General features: G+C 47.4%; 1 protein-coding gene across 1 annotated transcript; it reads right to left on the bottom strand.

Annotated features, from left to right (window-relative positions):
* Positions 1-228: 228 nt before the first annotated feature.
* On the bottom strand, positions 229-11,681 carry APOF (apolipoprotein F). Its single transcript, XM_069233317.1, has 2 exons — positions 11,544-11,681; positions 229-1,547 (listed from the first exon to the last, which is right to left on the bottom strand). Exon 2 carries the CDS (start codon positions 1,509-1,511, stop codon positions 324-326), a length of 1,188 nt encoding a protein of 395 aa, XP_069089418.1. The 5' UTR covers positions 1,512-1,547; positions 11,544-11,681; the 3' UTR covers positions 229-323.
* Positions 11,682-21,296: the final 9,615 nt, after the last annotated feature.

The following is a 21,296-nucleotide window of genomic DNA, read 5'->3' as shown; positions in this document are numbered from 1 at the left end:
TCAAGTTGTCCAGACCAATGCACTTCAGGGATGTTCCGGAAGGTGAAAACGAATTCTGAAATTGATACTCATACAAACCGCTCTTTTACTGCAGACACTAAAAAACATCCACCCTATCATGATGCTGATAGTGCGGAAAGGAACTACCTAAACGGAGACAGAGGTATAAAAAATACTCAGTAAACAAACTGTGTGGCTAGAAGAAGTGCAAATTTGATACAACAAAAAGAACCAGACTTTACATATTTTGGGATTATACACCTTTAATGAAGATCGGTATGAACAGATATGGTGAGTCCTATTGATCCAGCAGGGTTGGTTTCTCATTGATCGCTTAAGTTTGTTCGCTTAATGTATTCCATAACAGCCTGCACACCAGCTTTTACTCCTGGTTTCACACTAGCAGCCACTCCAAACCCTACAATGCCTGTGGCACCTCCAGTCAGTGCTACCACTGCATCATACCCCAGGTCAAGGACAGCCTCCCACGCCCGCTCTTTGGCAAGTTCTCTGCAGTTCAGGGCTGCGTAGTACATCGAGGTGCCCAAGTTATAGTAGGTGCTAGCCAGGGGCATCCATTGAAGTACACCATGGACTTCTTGCTCTCGCTGGTCGTTACAGTGTTCAGGTGGAGAGCGTCTCCGCAGTGAGTGGTGGGGACTTTGGCAGAGGTGCAACCAGGAACTGGCACCAGGGCATGGCACAAAGTAGCTCCCCTCTCTCCTGAGGACTTGGAAGTCATTGGTAGCATTGGTGGCTACTCCAGCACATAGATCTCTCAGCCTGCGGCACATAGTGGCTGCCTCCTCCCAGGAAGCATGGTGGCTGCTGGCTAAGCCGACCAGGAGAAAACCCCTTACCTTAGTGAGTTTGACACAGCGATGGGTAAAAGGGTGGGGTTCAGATCCCCGAAATGGGGCCGCTATCTGGTCCACATTAAAGAGCAAAGCAGGAAGGTTTCCTGCATCCGCCCGATTGTCAGTGAATGGAGCATCAAATGAACGATGGGCAATGGGTGCGCCTAAAGGCTTAGAATCGGCAGCTGCATATTTAAGTATTTCAAGGAAAATATCGTTGACCTCACCAACACCAAGATTTTCATAAAGCTGTAGGATATGCAGTTCTGCTTCTGTGTGACACCGCAGTCCTGTCAGAGCAAGGACAAGGGCAATATCCACAAGGTCGCTAGACAGCTCAAGATGCCCCAACCTGCTCACAACTGACAGCTCTTGGCAGGACAGGCCTCCTGTGGCCTGTGAGAGCCTCAGGGTGGGAAAGCTTCCATAAATGGAGTCCATCAGAGCCTTGGCCAACCTTTCACTCTCATCGGCCTGGCCGTAGGGAGCAACTCTGTTAAAAGCCGGTGGTTCATCATCAACTTCAGCAACATCGAGGGCATCTCTCCCAGACTCTGGCAATCCATCATGACCTCCGGTGGCATTGGGGAGCAGCAGGTGACCACTCGCATGTTCTCCCAGCAGACACAGACAGATGAGAAGCGTCCAACCCATAGTGAAGGGATCTTCTGCAGACACCCAGCAAGGACCCTGTGGACAGATAACATTGACCTGTGACCTAAGGTACACCACAAACCAAACTGCCTTCTGAAACATTCATGGCTCTCAACTGCTCCCATGTCATCTTATTGTCATTTATGCCTCACTTTTTTGTTTTCTGGGTAATCGTAAACATGCTGGGAGCAGAAAACCAATGAAGCAATAAGCCCCAGCATGCTCAGCGCAGTTGGCTGAAAAGTCTAAATTTATTAAAAGAACAAGCTACTTACCTACAGTAAAGCTCTTACTGATGGATACTCTAACCGCAGATTCCTCACTTCTAGAGTATCCGAAGGCGCCAGACTGAATCAGGAAGTTTTCATAGCAGTTCTGTCATGCACTGCCAGGTAGCTCTGCGTTCACTTCGTTCCACCTTGGAAGTGATGGAGTGGAGCTGCATAGAAGCACCACTCCTGCACGCTGACATCAGTCTCTTGCTGGACTTTCTGTGCCCTCTGGTGCAGAGTACAAACAATGAGCGGTACCAATGTAAAGGGACCTTTTAGGACGGTAAAAAGAGACCACTCTACTGGATGGGTAGGTGAAAGGGCAGTGATGAATCTGTGATTAGAAAGAGCATTATCGAAGGTAAGGACTTTTTCTTCTGATAGTTATTTCTGGCTGCAGATTTCTCACCTTTACAATCGTTTTCTGTAGGAAGCGGACTCGTTATACGGGATTCCAAAACAAGGTATACTGTGCAAAGAGTCCACTGGCATCAGTGAGGGTTTATTAATATGAGAAGTTTGAGACCAAACATCCCTATTTTCAGTGAAGCTATCATGTAGCTGGGGGACTCTTATTGACCAGTGTCCAGCATATGTACTTAAAACGGCTCCCCTGTTCACTTACTATGTCTGGGAATCGACAATGACACAGCAGGGGCATAGCTGCTCATGCAGCTATGTCCTCAGATGTAATATAATACATCCTGCCCTAGGGCTGTAAGGCCTGCTGTAGGGGTGACATACAAATACTGCATGCAGTGTTAAGGGGCATGGAACCCAGGCTGTGTGCCTTGTCATGTTTTCACATTTAGCTGCACCAAGACACGCAGCCTGCAATGGCAGTCTGCATGTGCTAGGTGGGGAGAAGAGGGGGAGGTGGGTCTCTGAGGGTGGCACAATACATGCTGCAGGCCTTGGGGACCCTCTTTGGTACCCATGCCCTAGGTACCAGGGGTACCATTTACTAGGGACTTACACAATTTTAGGGAAAGAGATCTGTCACTGGGGACCTGGTTAGCAGGAACCCACTGCACTTTCAGTCAAAATTGCATCAAATACCTGGCAACATTAGACTCAGACCAGATGGTCGTGCATGACCTAACAGGTGAAATGCCAGTCCAGCTTCCATAGGCTACCTGACTAAGCAGACAAGCAGAATGCAAGAGGACAGGAAGCCTCAGAGCTACTCTCACCAAGATCCAGGACTGAGGCTTAAAACACTGAAATGATAGCCCAACTGAACTCACTGTGACAGAGAAAAGATCTGAACTGCAGGGTCTAGAACAGTTCCCATAAAAGGAAGCCTCTGCAAAGGAGCCAGGTATAATTACAACTTGTTGATAAAGAGCCCCAATGATGTCAGGAGGTTCACCATTGTGTGGAGGTGGTCTGCTGAGGACTGTGGCAAGCTATCTTCAACAGCCTGTCATTTAGGTAGGGAAAAACTGAAATCCCCAACTTCTGAAGATGGGTGGTGACCACCACTTTTATAAAAACCTGAGAGGCACTGGTAAGTCCAAAGTGGAGCATAGCAAAAACTGCTCCTGGGCGACTTTGAACCACAGACATTTTATGTTGGACTGCAGGGCAGGCCACATGAAGGTATGTGTCCTGAAGGCCAAGGCTACTATCCAATCACTCAGATCCAGGGCATACAGAACATGGGCCTGTGTGAACCTTTTGAATTTGTCCTTCGGCAAAAGATATTCAGAGGGAAAAAAATCTAAAATAGGATGGAGGCCCTCATCTTTCCTCAGCACGAGAAAATAGCAGGAGTAACAACCACTCTATTTCAGAGGCCGGCACCCTCCTGATGGCCCTTTTGGACAGTAGATTTCATACTTAGTGCAGTAAGATGGATAGGTGCTCCTCTGACAGCCGCTCTCTTGTGGTAGAAGCTGTGGTGGGTTGAAAAGCAACAGAAGGGCATAGAACAATCAGAATGACTTATCTGTCAGGTGTGATGGACTGCCACTTTTGAGGAAATGTCAGATCATGACTACTACAGGGTGGTTGTGAGCCGTTAAAGGTAAAGTAAAACAGTTTAAAGGTGATGCCACTGGGAAGGGGGATAGGGATGATCTGTGCCCCGGTGACCTGCATTTTGCCTGCCTGATCCCAGTCTGAAGCCGTGAAAGGGCTGAGGTGACTGCACCAGGGAAGTGGGAGCTGGTGTTTCTATAAGTCAAACTTTTGGAGTATCTCCAGAAAAGAACAACACTGTCTGGCAGAGGTCTGAAGTCCCAAAGAGGATGCTGTGGCCTAGCTTTCCTTCAAGGGATTGAGTACGGAGACAGCTTCCCCCCCCCCCCCCCCCACAAAAAAGCAGAATCCATCAAAAGGCATATTCAAGAGGGATGCTTTTACATCTTCAGAAAACCCTGTGGATCTCATCTACTCGTGGTGACAAGCACCACACTAGTGCTGACTGCTCAACCCAAACAATCTGTAGTATCTAGGTCAGCCCGAATCACTGACTTGGCTGCATCATGAATGGTTTAAGCCAAGAAGACATAAATACAGGATTTGTAAAGTGCTGCAAATCACCTGTGAGGGTCTCAAGGTGCTGAATTGTAGGCAAAAGGGAGATGAAGTGATCTGCCCAGAATCACAGGACGTTGAGCTGACATCAAGACTTGAACTTGATTCCCCCAGCTCCAAAGTCGGCAGGGCAGGCTGTTAGACCACATCCTCTCCCACTGAACTCTGGTGGGACCTCCTGCAACATGTTGCTGGCCAAATGGGCAACCGGCATTGTCTGACCTCAAGATTAGGCTGGCTGAAGAAAACAAATGCTTCCCAAACATCTCTACCTTTTTTTCACTCATGTCCCGGGGTATTTTGTGGGGAATAAATTAGGATTCACCTTGCAGATGGTAACTGGACAACCAAACTCAACAGTAGGATGCTGCATAAGAAAATCTAGGTCACCACGCACTGGCTGTGCGTCAAGCCACCTGCTTGTTCACTGGTGAGTAAGAGCAAGGTTAACAGCAAGTGCCCAGAGGCAGTTGGTTAGGGTTTCATTGAACAGTAGTAAAGGCTCAGAAGAAGAAAGCCCACAGCAAAACAACTTCAGTAAGCATAGTTAATTTGTTTTAACTTCAACAGAAGTAAACTGCATGTCCAGGACCTCAGCAGCACGTCTACTAACTACAGCAAAGGAAGCACAATCCTCCATTTGCAGCCCAAGGGGAGAAATCAAGTATCAAGCCAACTGACCTGCTGTAAATCCATGTATAAACTGTCAACATCATTATGTGGAGGGGAAACTCATTATCTCGTTATCACCTGCAAGTGGTGCAAAGTCTTGCCAGAAACTGAAAAGCTGGAGGAGCAGCTGAAGATGACTCCTTGCTAGAGGGAGTGTTTTGTCTGAGCCTGACTGTACATGAACCCAGTATGCTGAAGTGGAGGCAAACCGCAATCTCTGTCGGTGTTTAAATGGATTTGGCTCGGGAGGACGCTAGAATCAGCAAAGGATTCGGTAGTACAGGTGTCCACAAAAAAGGGACCAGTACAGGTCTTGGAACTGAATGGAAATGATCACTGGACCCACTGCAGAGCCCAATGCGGGCTCCATGGGGCTCAGATGGCACCAAGGAGGGGCCCGCAGGTGCAACCCGAAGGTGCATCAAAGGGAGTCAGAAAAGTGACAAAAACACAAACTACGGGCTACTTAAATGCCTTTACCTGCGGCAGCGACCTAGACTTTCTAGGGAACTTGGGGCACATTGGGTCCAAATGTTGTATTGGCTCCTTATTTGGAGATCAGGAATAAGGTTGAGTGATACCTCGTTGCTCTTGCGACTTCTCTGTAGATAGAGAGAGAGGGCCGGATATGGTAGAGTGCTGCTTTCCCCTTTGATTTGTACTTCATTTACTAGATAACCTTGACCACAAAGATGACTTGTGTGGCATTGGCATGAAAGCAGGAATGGGTATGTGCCCTCGATTTATAGTAGGACTTGCATGGATTATTTTTATATATATTAGGTGGTAAACAGCTGTGCTACAAAGTCCCAGATCGCCTTTGGGAACACAAGCGCAACATATTCTAACAGCAGTCACAACTTAGTTTCAACCTTGTAATTTTAGGTGGGGATATTGTTCTGTTGCACACTGTAATTCAGTTTGAAAAACTCAAACTGACAAAAATAGGAGGGGAGCTCCAGGTACACGTTCGAAGGCGAAGAAAGAAGCTAACTGACATGGGCATGCAGGGGTGGCAGTTTTATGTGGCTCCACTCCGTCACTTCTGGGGCAGAGCAAAGTCAACACAGAGCCACACGGTGCCACCTGGTGGCGTGTGGGAGTACTGCTACAAAAACTCGCAGATAAAGTCTGGCGTCTAATGGATATGTGAGGTATCTGCATTTAGAGGTCTCCTGCATAATTTGGAGCACCATTAGAGTTATGATTGATATACCCCTGGTGGCCCATAGTACAGTCCAATAATACAGTTAATTCGAACAGTCCATAGTGAAGTTGTAAAATGTGGGTGCCATGCCATGAGCTTCTGGTCTGCAGTCTTGAGATGGAAACTGGTCTCAGGAAAAATTATTTTCTCTATATGGCTGCTTAGCAAGGAACTGACTGAGAAAACCTAATCCTCTCTTAAAGGCACACTGACTGTTCACACTTAAAAATGCAGAATACATTTGGTTTACTCTGTTCCTTAGAATGTGTGCAGCAAAAATAATCAGTTTGCTCTGCATTTTAACCATTGTACAAAATGTTTTAAGTCAAACGGCCCAGATTAAGTTTTGGCGCAAAGCCTGGTTTGCTTCTCTTCTCTTTATAAAAGCAGAAGGAATAGTTTCACAATGGATTTGCTTTATTTTTTCCATGTTGCAAAACTTTTTTTGTTTTGTTTAAATTTTAGAGCCCTACACAGCTATACAGGAAACGCTGCATCAAGGGACCCTGACAGTGAGCAGTGCACCATACACATAGGTGAAGAGCAGTAGAAGGGACATGTTGCAGTTTTCTCCATGGAGGATTGCCTTCATGCACTTTGCTGTTGCACATAACTTAAGACTCCCCTTGATCCGCTGGCACCAGTCGAAGGTCTCTGCGCTCATTCAATGTAATCAGGATTTATAAAGCGCAACTAATCAGTCTTGCTGCTTCAGGTGGGTTCAGTTGAACAGGCAGATCTTGAGTGCCTTCGGATTTCTAGAAGAGGGGGGGGGGGGGGAGGGAGTCCAGAGGTGCAAGGGGAGAATGCTCAAGGATTTAGTCACAAGGTAGGAGAAGGAGTGCCCTCCACTGTTGCTTCAGCGAATGCGAGGGCTGTTAGCAAGGGAGATGGAAGCGAAGCACAGGTGTCTGGAGGGATGGTCGAAGTTCAGGCAGTGGTTGATGTAGGCTGGTCCTTGGTTGTGCAGGGCCTTGTAGGTGTGGACAAGCAACTTGAATTAGCACCTCTTCTGCATGGGGAGCCAGTAGAGCTTCCTGAGGTGAGGGGAGATGCGTGTCTATTTGGCGAGGTCGAGTCTGGCCGTAGAGTTCTGTACGGTTAGGAGTCTTTTCAGGAGGTGAGAGGTGATTCCTGCGTAGAATGCCTTGCCGCAGTCCAGACAGCCAGTGACCAGGGCTTGAGTGACAGTGCATCTGATGTTGATGAGCAGCCATTTAAGATTTTCCGAAGCATATGAAGGGAGAGAAAGCAGGCAGAAGAGTCTGTATTGATCATGGCAAGTTTGTGATCCAGGATTATACAGAGGGGTCTGGCATGGTCATTAAGAGGAGGTGAGAATCCTAGTTCCAAGGACCACCAAGAGTTGGTCCATGGGGAGGTATTGTTGCCACAGATCAGCACTTCTGTTTTGTTCGTCTTGAGTTTCAGGTAATTGTTCTTCAACCAGTAGCGACGATTGTCATACATCTGTGGAAGTTGGCTCTCATGGCTAGAGGACTTAGGTCTTCTGAGAGCAAGAGGATGAACTGGGTGTCGTCTGTGGGATCTGACGATGTTGGCCAGAGGGGTCACGTAGGTGTTGAACAAAGTGGGGCTGAGGAACGAGCCTTGCCGAATGCTGCAGATGTCATCATTGGGCTCAGAGGTGAACAGTGGTAGACTGACTGTCTTGGTTCTTCCGGTGAAGAAGAGGGTGATCCACTTGACGGTGTCTCCTTGGTTTCCGATGAAGTCTATTAATCAGATTGTGGTGGAATACAGTGTCAAATGCTGCCGAGAGGTCGAGAAGGATCTCTGCCACTCTTTCTCCCTGGTCGAGAAGGTTTCTGATGTCATATGTGGCAGCAGTCAAGGTGGTTTCAGAGGTGTGGTTGGTGTAGAATTCAATTGGAGAGAAGAGGGTATTTTACATGTGTTCCCTGGGTTGTTGGTTGAAAGCTTTTTCAAGGACTTTGGCCTGGAAGAGAAGGGAGATGGGACAATAGTATTTGAATTTGCAGGGGTCTTCCCATGGTTTCTGGAGTAAAGGTTTGATTTGTGTGTGTTTCTATTCCTCAGGAAAGGTGGCCCTGGTGTTGGATGCATCAAAGAAGGTGTTGAGCTCACTGCTAACTGTGGTGCTCCTGAGGTTGAAAATGTGGTGCGGGGAGGGGTCCATTGGGGCTCCTGACTGGACAGATTTCATAATGGCTGTGGTGTCGTGGGGATGAGCTGGTTACAAGTGGTGAGTCAGTGGTCAGTGCAGGTTTCTGTGAGAGCATAGTGGCTGAAGAAGTTGAAAGGGGTGGGCTGGGGCTTGAAGTTCTTGCAGATAGTGGAGATCTTGTTGTGGAAGTAGTCTGCCAGTGAGTTGCAAAGTTCCTGAGAGGGGATGATGTTTTCGGCAGTTGCAGGGTTGGAGAACTCTGACAATGAAGAGTTCTTTGTTGTGGTGGGAACTAGCCTTGATGCGTTCCCCAAGGGTGTTCTTTTTTTATCTCCTTCAATAGCTGATGGTAGTGGTTGAGGGCTGACTTGAAAGTGGTCCTGTCTGCAGTTTCTTTGTTGGTGCACCACTTTCTTTTTATTTGCTTGCAGTTGCAATTCGCAGTTCTTAGTTCCTTGGTGTACTGTCTGGCCTGTTTAGTGGATCTATTTCATCTGCTGGGTTTGATGGGGGTGACAATGTTAGCGCAGTCGGAGATCAATGCGATAAAGTTTGACAGCTCGGTCCAGGTTGGATGCAGTGTCTGGGTGGGAAATGTTGAAGTTGTTGGTCCACTGACTCTCTGACACACTTCTCCAGCTGCAGTGGCGGATGCTGGGTGGCTCGGGCGGCGGCGAGGAGTCTGATGATGGACTATGGAACTGTCTGTCCAGGTGACCTTGGTAACATGGCTGTACTTGACTATGTTGCTACAAGTGAAGACAGGATCAAGCGTGTGTCCTGCATTGTGTGAGGATGGTGACCAATTTGCTGAGACTAATGTTGTTCATGCTTTCGAGTAGGTTGGCGGTGTTGGTGTTGTTGAGGTCGCCGAGGTGGAAGTTAAGGTCTCTAAAGAAGATGGGGTCTATAGCGAGCAGGATGTCGATGTCGAGGATGGCGTTGCAGAAGGTGGGACAGTCCTGGTGGTATGGAAGAGAGGGTGCTCCTGATTGCATTTTTGCTGTCTGTTTGGAGTTTAAAGTCGAGGTGTTCAATGGTCAGAGTGGCGTTGTCTGTAGTGGTGGTGCAGTGGATGTTGGCGATCCCGCCTCTGGGTTTGTTGATTCGGTCCCAGTGTGCTATCTTGTAACCACTGAGTGTAGCGGAGGCAATGTCAAGGAGCGGATGTGGGGGTGGGAGAGGGGGGGGGGGCAGGTGTTGGTGAGGAAGGTGATGTCAGGGATGAGGATGATGATGATCCTCCGGTGGTGTGCTTGCCAAGGGAGCATGTGATGAGAAGGAGGAGGCAGTCGAGCTGCTCTCATGCAGGTGAGTTGTGTTGTTAGGTTGGCATGACTGAGGACATGGTAAGGGTGGTTGCCCCGATGATGTAGGAAAAGTGGCAGTGTTGGTAGGACAAAGGCCATACCGTGGAATGGGAAGATGTCCGACAGCAGTTGGTGTATTTGTGGGGTTTGGGAGAACCAGAGTTCCTTGCGCTGGGTGTGGTTGAGGCATGGATGGGCGCAGAAAGGCTTCCCATTGGCGCGCCAGCTGTGTGGCCGTGCTGCGACCTCCATTAAGGAGGCACTGGGAGAGGCTGGGTGACAGTAAGCACAGCTGTCCGGAGGAGGGAAGCAGAAGCACAGACGGTGGCAGAACAGGCGGGAAGCAGAAGGGGGGAAAGAGAAACGAGGCAGAAATGGCACAATACAAGCAGGCAAAGTAGAGCAGAAACGGGCGAAAAACAAAGAGCGATAAAGCAGAAGGTCCTCAGGCAGGCGTCAACAACCGAAGCATACGCAGAAGATCTGCTAATAGGAGGCAGTGGGGAGTGGGGCTGGGTCGGTACGGATAATGCCCTAGGCATCACGAGAAATGTAGCTGTAGTCTTCTCAGAAACAGATCTGCATTCCGACTGCAAGACTTCAGCACCCCTCCCATCCTGCACCAGTGCCCAGCACGTGTACTTGAAATACATTCGTTGTGCATGGATACATGCCTTTATGTTAGATATATATCTTTATAGGAAGCTTCTGTTGCGAGTAACCAGACTGAAATCTGGTAATTCACTGTAGTGACTACTCAACTGTGTGAAACCAAAGTGGCGTTCTACTGGCCTCTCCCGTCTCCCCGGAGGCCCAGCGTGGCATCTTAAATGTCTCGTAACGCCTCTCCCGGGTCTCCAAGGAGCCGAGGGAGGTGGGAGAAACTCAGGCACTAATGTGCCTGCTTCAGTCACCTACCCGCGACACGTCCCATACCTTTTGCTGCCTCGCATCCAAAGTCAAGGACCCCACCCCATGGACGCACTCATGCTCTTATGCACTTTAACTTTGCGCTAACAGGGCAAAACCACCCGTGCTGACAGGCTGCTCTCGGAGAGCTTTCAGACTGCACGGAAATGGGGAGGAAGGAGGGATGTGAACAAGGGTGGTCTGGGGGGTGGTAGAAGGCCAGTTATTTTATTTAATAAGGGGATTTGAGCAGCAGGGATTCTTTTTTTCCAATTTCAGATGCGGTGGGGAAGTGTACATGTCAAAAGGTGGTGGGTAGCAGGAGACCTTTTTTATTTTTTCACAATTGGACAGAGTTGAGGTCATGTTATGTATCAGCGCCTTGAGACCCTAATGGGTGAGTAGAGTGCTTTACAAATTTCTTATTGATGTATGGCTCCCCCACCTTCCAATAATACTCTACCCCTGGGCAGCAGCTATAAGCAGGGGCAGAGGAGTTTGTGGGTAGTATATACTACATTTTAGATGGAAAGCAGTAAACAGGGCTATTTTTACCTCAGGGTTCTCCGCGGCAGGCAACTCTAGTTTCGCTGCTGCTGTCTCTTTGATGTCATTCAGAACCCCTCTGTGAAAACCTCCGTTGTTCACTATTATTTATGTTTCTATATACTGAGAGTAACTACTCGAACAATCTGCTTAAAATGTGAACTCGCACAATAATATATCATTGTACCCATTTCAAGTGAAATATGGATAGAGATGGTTTCAGACTGCTGTCTCGCATGTAATGCACTAAAGTTTATAAATACCGCAGTATCTTACCCGAGGCCCTCAGCACCAACCTTGGAGATGGGGAACAGCCAGGCAACTCTGGGGCAAAGCAATGGAATTCTCTGCGCAAGATCACACAGGGTGCTAGTAGAACACGGACTTTTAAAACAAAATCCCTAGCTCTAGCCAGGTATAACTTACCTTGCAGTCTGAGACACAGATCAGGAGAGAGGGCTTTGAAGGCGTTAAGCAAATCCACTACACGCGTGAGCTGCTATTAGGCAAAATATGATCTTTGATCATGGGCAGTCTCCTGTTTAAAAGGCTGCTTATAAGAATGGTTCCCTTCAAAACTACCCTGTGGACAAATGAACGGGCCAAAAATCACATTCCCATTGGGGTCAATGTCCCGCGTGGTCTGTTGCTGAGGCCTTTTGGAGGCACCGCGGAGGCAAACACACAGGACAAAGGTCACTTATAGGCAGTGCACAATGAATATGGTTCGTCCCAACCAGTGTTGCAATCTGAAACCTTCCTGCTCAAAGTGGAAATTTTCGTAACACTATTTCAGTTGGCAAGAGGCCAGTCTGGAGAGGAGCCCTCTCAGGCAGATCAGGATGAAATTCTGTATTGCACTGAAAGTTTGGCGATGGAGGCTCACAAAATGTTACTTCCATATTGGCCCTCAAAAACTGTAGAACAGTGGCAATCAAAAACACCTGTGCGTTATTTACTGCACTTTTTGACTGTTGAGTGCCAGTCAAACGCCACTTCAGGAACCACAAGTGTTGAATCCTCGAGATAACATGCGGGTAAAGCCAGTATGTGTGGATTGCATTCGGAGTCCTGATTTAAACATTAAACAAGCATTTTCAATGCAACTGGTCTCGTATTTGCTCGAGTTAGAGCTATTAGCTTTGTAAACTCCTAACCGGACTTTTCTTGCCACACGCGATCACGCTGCGTTTATTTTTTCCTTTTCATTTGCATGGCAAGAAAAGTCCAGTTAGGAGTTTACAAAGCTAATAGCTCGAGCAAATGCGAGGCCAGTTGCATGGAAAATGCTTGTTTTAATCTGCTGAACACACTGAAGACAAGGGCAAATCTTTCAACGCATTGTGGAGTGAGGTAGCATGACCGGAAATGTGGTTTCCCGTGCTGGAGTATACGCTAAGCCCATTGCAATGCCCAGAGCCTGTGATCTCGGCACTGCTGGCTCAAAAATGTCTTGGGTGGCTGTGACACAAATGAAAAGAAAAAAAAAAGCAGCGCGATCGGTTTACCTAGTGCGATCGTGCTGCGTTGTTTTTTTTCCATTTGTGTGGCAAGAAAAGTCCGGTTAGAAGTTTACAGAGCTAATAGCTCAAATTCAAGCAAATGCGAGACCAGCTCAGAAATATGAGCACTTAGTAAGAAAATGGTTAAAACGCAGGGACAAGGATGGTAGTGGGAATGTGGTGTGTGTGTGTGTGGGGGGGAGGGGGGCAGGAAGGAGGAGCAGTGTTTACAGTTCCTGTTGGAAAATCAGTTTGGCTGTCAGGGCACAAAATTAGCATTTGGAATGCAACGGTGTCCTGTTTGCTGGAGTTAGAGCTCTTAGCGTTTTACATTACTGACTGGACTTTTATTGCCAGACTGAAAATAACAAGAGTAAGAGAGCAAGCGCGAGCTGGCCCTGGAAAAGCCCCCCTCTGTTTTTATCATGTTTGCAGAGGGAGCTGGTAGGCAGGAGAGAATGAACAAGCACCCACACTGTTGAGGTGAAACAGGCAAATGCCAAAAAAAAGTCCCTTACAGAAGAGATAATCAGGACAGTGTAATTACACAGTACTTTGTGCGGCTCGCAAAGTGGAAAAAAAGGCAGGACAAAGAGGCAGAGCTGACGCCTAGCAAGGAAGGATTTTGAAGGACACTGCAACTAACAAATCAAAACGCTGGAACTCACTCTATTGTATACTTCAGTATACAGCAGGCCGAACGCTAACACTCGACCTAAAAAGCGTGCTGCTGGGCAAAAACTCAACAAACGAGTGCTGCTTAGGCTCCATCTGTGAGATCATTAATTTTATGAGTGGTGATGCAGTGTACTTCTGAGATGTAGCACAGTCCGTCTTGCGTTGTAGAGTACAGTGTGCGACTGGAAGTGTGTTGTAGAGTGGAATACAGTGTAGTGTTGAAGAGGGGTGCAGAATGTCACGGAGAGGCGTAGATGGCAGAGTAGGGCGGAGTGTTTTAGTGTTCAGTGGCGCAGTGTCAGAGTAGAGTGGCATCAGAAGCGGGGCACTGAGTAGAGTGTCAAGGTGGAGTGTAGTGTAAGCATGAACAGATATAGAGTGGAGCAGGTTGGAGTGACAGTGGAGTTGGGTGCAGTGGAGTAAGGTGGCGTGGCATGGCGTACAGTGGAGTTCTGCAGAATGGCATGGAGTAGACTGCAGAAGTACAAGTTACTTACCTTCGGTAACAATATATCTGGTAAAGACATATTCTAGTTGCAGATTCCTTACCTTAGAATTTCCCCCAGGCGTCAGACTGGATCTGGAGATTTTTCTTCAAGCAGTACCCCTGCGTGCCGTCAGGTGGCATCTGTCGACTCCACAGTCATCATGGTCACCGTGATGATGTTGTGGTCGTATGTAGGCACCACCACGGCACGCTAATGTAACTTTCTTTTTACGACTTTCCACGCCAGTAGCGCAGAGCCATGAAGAACACTTAGAATGGTGTGCCAAAAGTAGGGGGCCTTAAATGGTGTTCCTGTCCCTAGAAATCAGTTCACAGTGCGGGGAGGATGGGCGGGTCGGTAAGGAATCTGCAAATAGAATCTGTCTCTACCAGATATATTGTTACCGAAGGTGAATAACTTGGACATCTGACAGAGACTTCAAGTTGCAGATTCCTTACCTTAGAACAGGTACCCGAGCAATACAATCCCCAGTGGTGGGCTGCAAACTAAGATCACACCAAATATTCCTACAGGACTGAACGGCCAAAGCAGCCGTCTCTGCGGACCTGACTGTCCAGGAAGTAATGCTTGGTGAACGTATGCAAAGAGGCCCACGTTGCACGCCTGGAAGATATCCAGGACTCTAACTGTGGTAGCATCAGTTGCTCTGGTAGAATGAGTACGCAAACCCTCAGGGGGTTGCTTTTTCACCAAAACGTAGCACATTTTGGTGCAGAGTATTACCCATCGAGAGATGCACCGCCCTTCCTTTCTTCACACCCACGTAACCCACAAAGAGTTGATCGTCCACCCGGAAATCTTTGGTACGATTTGAGTAGAACGCCAACGCTCTGTTTGATCCAGGTGGTGGAGTCTCTTCTCATGCAAGGGATGTGGGGGTGCGTAAAAAGTAGGCAAGGTGATTGATTGGCCTACGTGGAAAGGTGTCACCACTTTGGGAAGGAAAGAAGCCCTGGTACGAAGCACTACCTTGTCAGGATGTTCTGCTAGGAATGGTGGCTTTGAAGAGAGAGCCTGGAGATGGCTCACTGTGAGCAGAGGTGATGGCAATCAAGAAGGCAGTTTAAGGGTCAAGAGCCGTAGAGGACAGTTGTGGAGCAGCTCGAAAGGAGCACACATAAGGTATGTGAGGACCAAGTCCAAATCCCACTGAGTGAGTATGAACAGGATAGGAGGAAACATGTGTGAGTCCTTTGAGAAATCGTCCAACAATGGGAGATTTGAACAAAGAAGGCTGGTCTGGTAGCCTTAAAAATGCAGAGCCTGCTGGGCAAGAGAGAGAATACAGAGGAGCACCTCTGAGAGAGGTGCAGAGAGGGGATTAACAGACTATTTGATACACCATGCCACAAATTTCTTCCAACTACAGGTGTATACCATTTTGGTGGAATGACTCATGACTGCTAAGATAACATCATAAAACTTTGGGCGGAAGGTCGAATGATGTCAACTGCTGCCGCTCAATCTCCACGGAAGGAGGCGGAGACTGGACAGGTTTGGGTGAATGACCGTCCCCTGCTGCTGTGGCAGAAGATCCACCCGAATGGGGTGTCTGATCGGAGGATCGATGGCCATGCTCAATAGCTCAGAATACCAGACTTTGTGCCCAGTGCGGGCCACCAGTATTACTAGGGCCCAGTCGTGCCTGATCTTCAGAACTCTGGGTAGAAGTGGTGTTCGCGGGAAGGGGTACAGGAGGCCTGAGTTCTACGCGTGACGAAAAGCATCGCCAAGTGAGTGCCGCCTTGGAAATTCCAACGCTCAAAACAGCTGACATTATGTGTTCTGTAGAGGTGAACAGATCTAACCAAGGCTCTCCCCACTGCTGAAAGAGACCTTGCATCACCGATGGATGGAGATGCCATTCGTGGTTGACTATGCATCGACAGCTGAGTTTGTCTGCTCTGATGTTCAGAGAGCCCGCCAGATGTTGAACTACAAGTGAAATGCCCTGGCACTCCAGCCATGTCCAGAGGCGAAGAGCCTCTTGACAAAGGGTCCACGACCCCACTCTGCCCTTCTTGTTGCAGTACCATATGTCAGTTGTGATGTTGGTGAACACCTGCTCCACTTTCCCTTTGAGAGAGGGAAGGATTGCTTTCAATACAAGTCAGATCGCACGGAGCTCCAAAAGGTTGATGTGGAGCCTGGACTCCACCAGAGGCCTCTGATCTCCGCCTCTCCCATGTGGCCGCCCCATCCCAGGAGTGACGCATCTGTCACAACTGCTAGATCTGGTTGGGGAAGGGAGAGTGATCTGCCGTTGACCCAATTTGATTCGACAACCACCACTGTAGGTCTTTCGCTGTTCCCTTTGAGATCTGTACTATGTCGGAGAGATTCCCCTGAAGCTGCACCCACTGGAACTTCAGGCCTCACTGCAGGCCCAGCATCCTCAAACATCGGGATAATAGCCCGAATATCCTGGACTTGCTTTTCGGGAAGATAAGTCTGAAACAGCACTGTGTCCAGAACAGCTCCAATGAAAGGAAGCATCCGAGAGGGACTCAGGTGTGACTTCGGCATGTCTATAGTGAAACCCAGCAAATGCAGGAGGTTCACCTTAGTCTGGTAGTGGGAGACAACGTTCTGGGGTGTGTCCGCCTTCAACAGCCAGTCATCGAGTTAGGGGAAGACTGAAACCCCTAACCTGCACAGATGAGCTGCAACCACTACTATCACTTTCGTGAACATCTGAGGGGTGCTGGTAAGGCCAAACGGTAGCACAGTAAACTGAAAGTGCTTATGACCTACCATGAATCACAAGTAACGTCTGTGGGCCGGCAGGACAGGAATGTGAAAATAGGCGTCCGGGAAGTCCAACGCTACCATCCAGGGGCCAGGGCAGAAAGGACCTGAGCTAGGGTTAGCATTTTGAACTTCTCCTTCTTGAGGAAGAGACAGAGGGACGAGAGATCCAAGAAAGGGCAAAGGCTCTTGTCCACTTTTGGGCAACAGAAAGTAGCGGGAATAACTACCACAACCTACATAGGGTGCAGGGTCCCTCTCAATGGCTCCCTTGGTCAAGTGGGCCTTGACCACCTCGCAGAGAAGTGCCAAATGATCCTCCAGTAGATGATCATATGATGGTGGCATGGCCGGAGAAGTCTCGATGGGAAGGGGGTAGCCCCTTCAGACAATTTGTCTGGGCCTCCTCCGGGACTCGAGGCAGCACCTGCGCGATCGTATTCCAGAGAGTATTGGCCCAAAATGCATGCAATGTTCAAGGACCGCAGACTGGCAGAAGAAAAAAAATTCTTCCCCAAGTTATCCAGCTGTTTTAATTCTCTGCCCTGGAGAGCGTAGGGAATGCGCCAGAGGATGACGAAGCCTGGATGACAAGGTTCTCAGGCGTAGGGTGTTGGGTCAGGAATTTTGTGTCAGTCGGCATAGGCCGTTGGCGGCAGGCAACTGTCCTATTCACAGTAGCCCCTGTGCTGGGCTTGGACCAGGTAATCAGAAGCACATCCATAAGGGTTTTATTGAAGGGAAGGAGAGGTTCCGAATTGGAGGACTTAGGCTGAAGCACCGCGGTCAGGAGGTTAGTCCTGACCTCCACAGAAGGAAGCTCGAGGTCCAAAACCTCAGCAGTCACAACCATAGAGTATGACGTTCCATCCTTTGTAGCCACGATAGGGGGGAGAAAGCATGTCAGCATCAGGTTAGGTGTCTAACACGCTGGCGTTACCCAAATCCTGAACCCAGACCATTTCAGGGTCAAGCTGGTATTCTAAAGGGTCCAGTGACCCCTCTACACTATCCCCAAAATCCATACCCATAGGAATAGGGGTCAAGATCCGTCCTGGGGGCTCTTACAGACTCAAAAGATAAGGCACATGTCCTCATAAAATTCTTTGAGTTGGGCAGGGGCGGCTCCGGCTCCTGGAAAGTCGGGGCGGCGCGGAGCAGACCTATACAGAGGCTCTGAAAACAGAGGCCTAGAGCGTCAACGCTCTTCCCACATCACGTCGTCCGAGCTATGGGGCAAAGTCAAAAAATGTTTGGCTTTCTTCGACGACCAATTCTCTGACCTGACCGTCCAGATGACTTGGAATCCACGACCGGTCCCATGATCCATCCTCTCGAATGAGACCGGGAGCGACACAGAGTCCAGTGCCCGGCTGCCATGAGCTTCAGGGACTGCTCCTTTGAAGCTTTTGGGCTCATGGCCCGGCACTCAGAGCACAACTTCAGGTCGTGCGCAAAACATCAAAGGCAGGCGAGGTGCAGATCCATCACTGACATCATTCGGTGGCAGGAGTCGCAGGGTTTGAATATGGTATTAGAGGACATCTCTCGACTCATCAAAACTTTTCGAAAAACATATTGACAAAGAGTTGCAGTTAGTCAGAAAATGACTATGGGTAGTTCTTCTCCAGATCTGCGTGTAGGCTTGCAGAGAAAATAAAGAACTGACAGTGCACAGGGGTGGCACCTATATACAACCGCAACATCATCACCGCAACCATGATGCCAACAACGCCTGCGGAGTCGACCGACACCACCTGACGGCGCACAGGGGTAATACTCAAAGAAATATCTCTGGATCCAGTCTAATGGCTGGGTGAAATTCTAAGGTAAGGAATCTGCAACTAGAAGTCTCTTTCAGATGAGTCCAGTAGAGTGGAAGCACATAGTGGCATACAGTGAAGCAGGGTGACGTGTATGGGCATTGAGTGGAGTACAGTGGAGTTGAGGGTCATTGAGTGTAGTTTTGTTGTGCAGTGACATACAGTGGAGTATGGATGGTGTGATAGCGCACTGCCGTTAGTGAACACGTTTTTAATTCAAATGACCATTACATTTGGACAGACGTATTGTTTTAATGATAAAGGTACACAGCGCACAGTGTAGAAACCTGCATAGCCTAGTGTATTGATTTGTTTTGATCCTAATAAAATATTTATTTCCATCACACTGCAGAATTACCAAAAATGTGCTATATTTGTGCTTTACTAATTCTGATATATTCTTGAGTATCTGTTCAGTTAATTTACAGGCATTTACACTTTATTGTGTTAGGAAAAAAAAAAAAAAATTACAGCTTTTTCACATCAAACAAGATTGTCACATAAATCCTCTAACTTTGCAGTCAGAGAAAGAAATACAAACACCAAGCTTCCTGGAAGCCAGAACCTAACAATGGACGTCGGTCTTTGAATGCACAGCAAATGTGACAAGATAATAACAAAATGTAAAGGTCCGTTTATTGCTCATTCACTTCAAACCCAGCATGGTTATTTTGGGACTGTTTCAGCATATCCCAAACCCTTACTTCGAGTGCCTATGGCATGGGTGTGAAATGGAGGATGAGGATTGTTTAAGTTATGTTACTAAAAAAGAGCAGTGACCAAAACAAACAAGTTTGCGGACAGAACATTATTTCCCTCAGCCATGCAAGATTGATTAACTGGTACTGGCAGACATAAGTAGAATCAGTCAAGCAGAAATAAAGGAGATAGGAAACCTTTTCAAAGTAATACAGCACATTTACTGCTTCCTTAAGTAGCATCCAAAGGGAGACAACTGAAACCACATGTAATCTTGTGGTGTGTCTTACAAAAAAATGTGTTTCCAGAAAGTGAGCATTCTTGGGGAGAAAAAGAGGGGGTAAAGGGGTAAATAGACTATGCACCACAGGAGGGACAAAGACGAGATGGACAGCCTAAAAAATATAAAACAAGCAAAAAAAAGAAAGCAACTGAGTTACAAAACACAAGCCAATGGTAAGAAATGGTCGGAATGCATTCTCAGGGAAGCTTTCAGAATGTCACCAAGAAGTCTTTCCCAACCATACAGCAGTGTTGTCTGGTAGGCTTTGACCTAAAAATAGGGGTGGGGGGCCTAGATCGGCCACATCTTGCCAATGTCTCACCATGGATATGAAAAGGTTATTCTGAGACTAGACCACTGACCGACACCACCGCTGACAGATGAACTGCAAACTTAAAAACTCTTAGGTGAGCTTGTACAAAAACATGGCGTCTCCTTCCATCAATATGCAAACACCAAAAGCTACCTGAACATGGATTATCTGCAAAATCTGACCATGGCCTACTGCTTAGCTGATATCCAAAACTGGATGAGCAAAGTAAAGCTGAAACTCAATGGCTAGAAAATACATTTCCTTCTTCTCTCCTGAAAGACTTGCAGGAGACTACACCATGACTGGCTAAAAAAATTAAACAAAACACTGGCAAAGAAGCAACCTGCAGCGATGATCATTTTTTTAATTGCAAATAAGTGCCACAAAAAAGAAAGCATGCATCCACTTAGAAGAGGACACCAAGGGCTTGCATAAAATGGAGGTGTTACTTACCTGTAAATCCTAGTTCTCTTCCAGGGGTATCCTCATCAAAGTCATAAACACTGAATATTCCCCCCCACGTGCGGGGATCCCACAGCATATACAAACACACATGTATATGTATGAAAAATCTATGAAAAATAACATTTTAGTAGAGAATTTCAATACAAATATAACAGATACATGTGTAAACAGCAATACAGTCTATGTTGAGAAACAGGCTAAAAATGCTTTTGTTTTTTAATTTATTATTATAATTTTTTTGTTTTCAACAAAACTAAAATCCTCAAAGGTAAAACCTTTCTGTAGTCAAAGTAGAAGGCATAGAAAGGATAAGCGATCCATTTCAAAAGAGAAAAACTACATTGAAAATAAAGGAGCATTATTAGCCAATAGGCTGCATGCAGGTTAACACAGCAGAACCAAAAAATTGGCACCATGCCTTTAAGACCCTGATCACTTCCAGTATCCCACCATGCCTCAGGGGTGAGAGGGAGGTGACAGTTGGTTCACAGTTAGGTCAGTACTTTTTTTCGGTGATAAGGAGAAATAGTATAGACACATGAGTATCGCTGCACTTCTAAAAATCGTGTCCAGGGAGGAGAGTGGGTTGTTTATGACCTTGATGAGGATATCTCAGGAAGAGAACTAGGATTTACAGGTAAGTTACTTATCCTTCTCTTCCAGGGGATCCTCATCAATAGTCAAACACTGACTAGATTAGCAAGCCCATCCCAAAGCTCTGCGGACGGAATGATAGAAGTGCAGGAAAAACCTATATGCTATGCAAATAAATTTCTTAGAGAAGCTTGACCCACTTGAGTGTTTGTTTTGGCATCTGAATCTATACAGTAGTGCCTGGTAAAAGTATGTACAGATCTCCATGTGGCAGCTTTGCAAATCTCAGAGATGGGTACATTCTTAAGAAGGGCTGCAGTAGCCGCTTCCCCTCTCGTTGAGTGAGCCTTAGGCCTAGCTGATAATTGTTTGTTAGCCAACTGATAAGTAGTCAAAATACATGAAACTATCCATCGAGAAATAGTTTGTTTTGAAGCAGCTTCCCCTGTCCTCGTATGTCCATAGTTAACAGACAATCAGATTGTCTGATTGACCTAGTCTTATCAAGGTAAATTTTGAGCACCCTCTTAAGGCCCAGGAAGTAAAAGGCTTTCTCTGCCGGAGT

Source organism: Pleurodeles waltl, chromosome 4_2 (genome assembly GCF_031143425.1).
Source record: "Pleurodeles waltl isolate 20211129_DDA chromosome 4_2, aPleWal1.hap1.20221129, whole genome shotgun sequence".
NCBI lineage: Eukaryota > Metazoa > Chordata > Amphibia > Caudata > Salamandridae > Pleurodeles > Pleurodeles waltl.
Note: the sequence above shows the minus strand (reverse complement) of the source record. Positions and strands in the feature narration are given on the sequence as shown.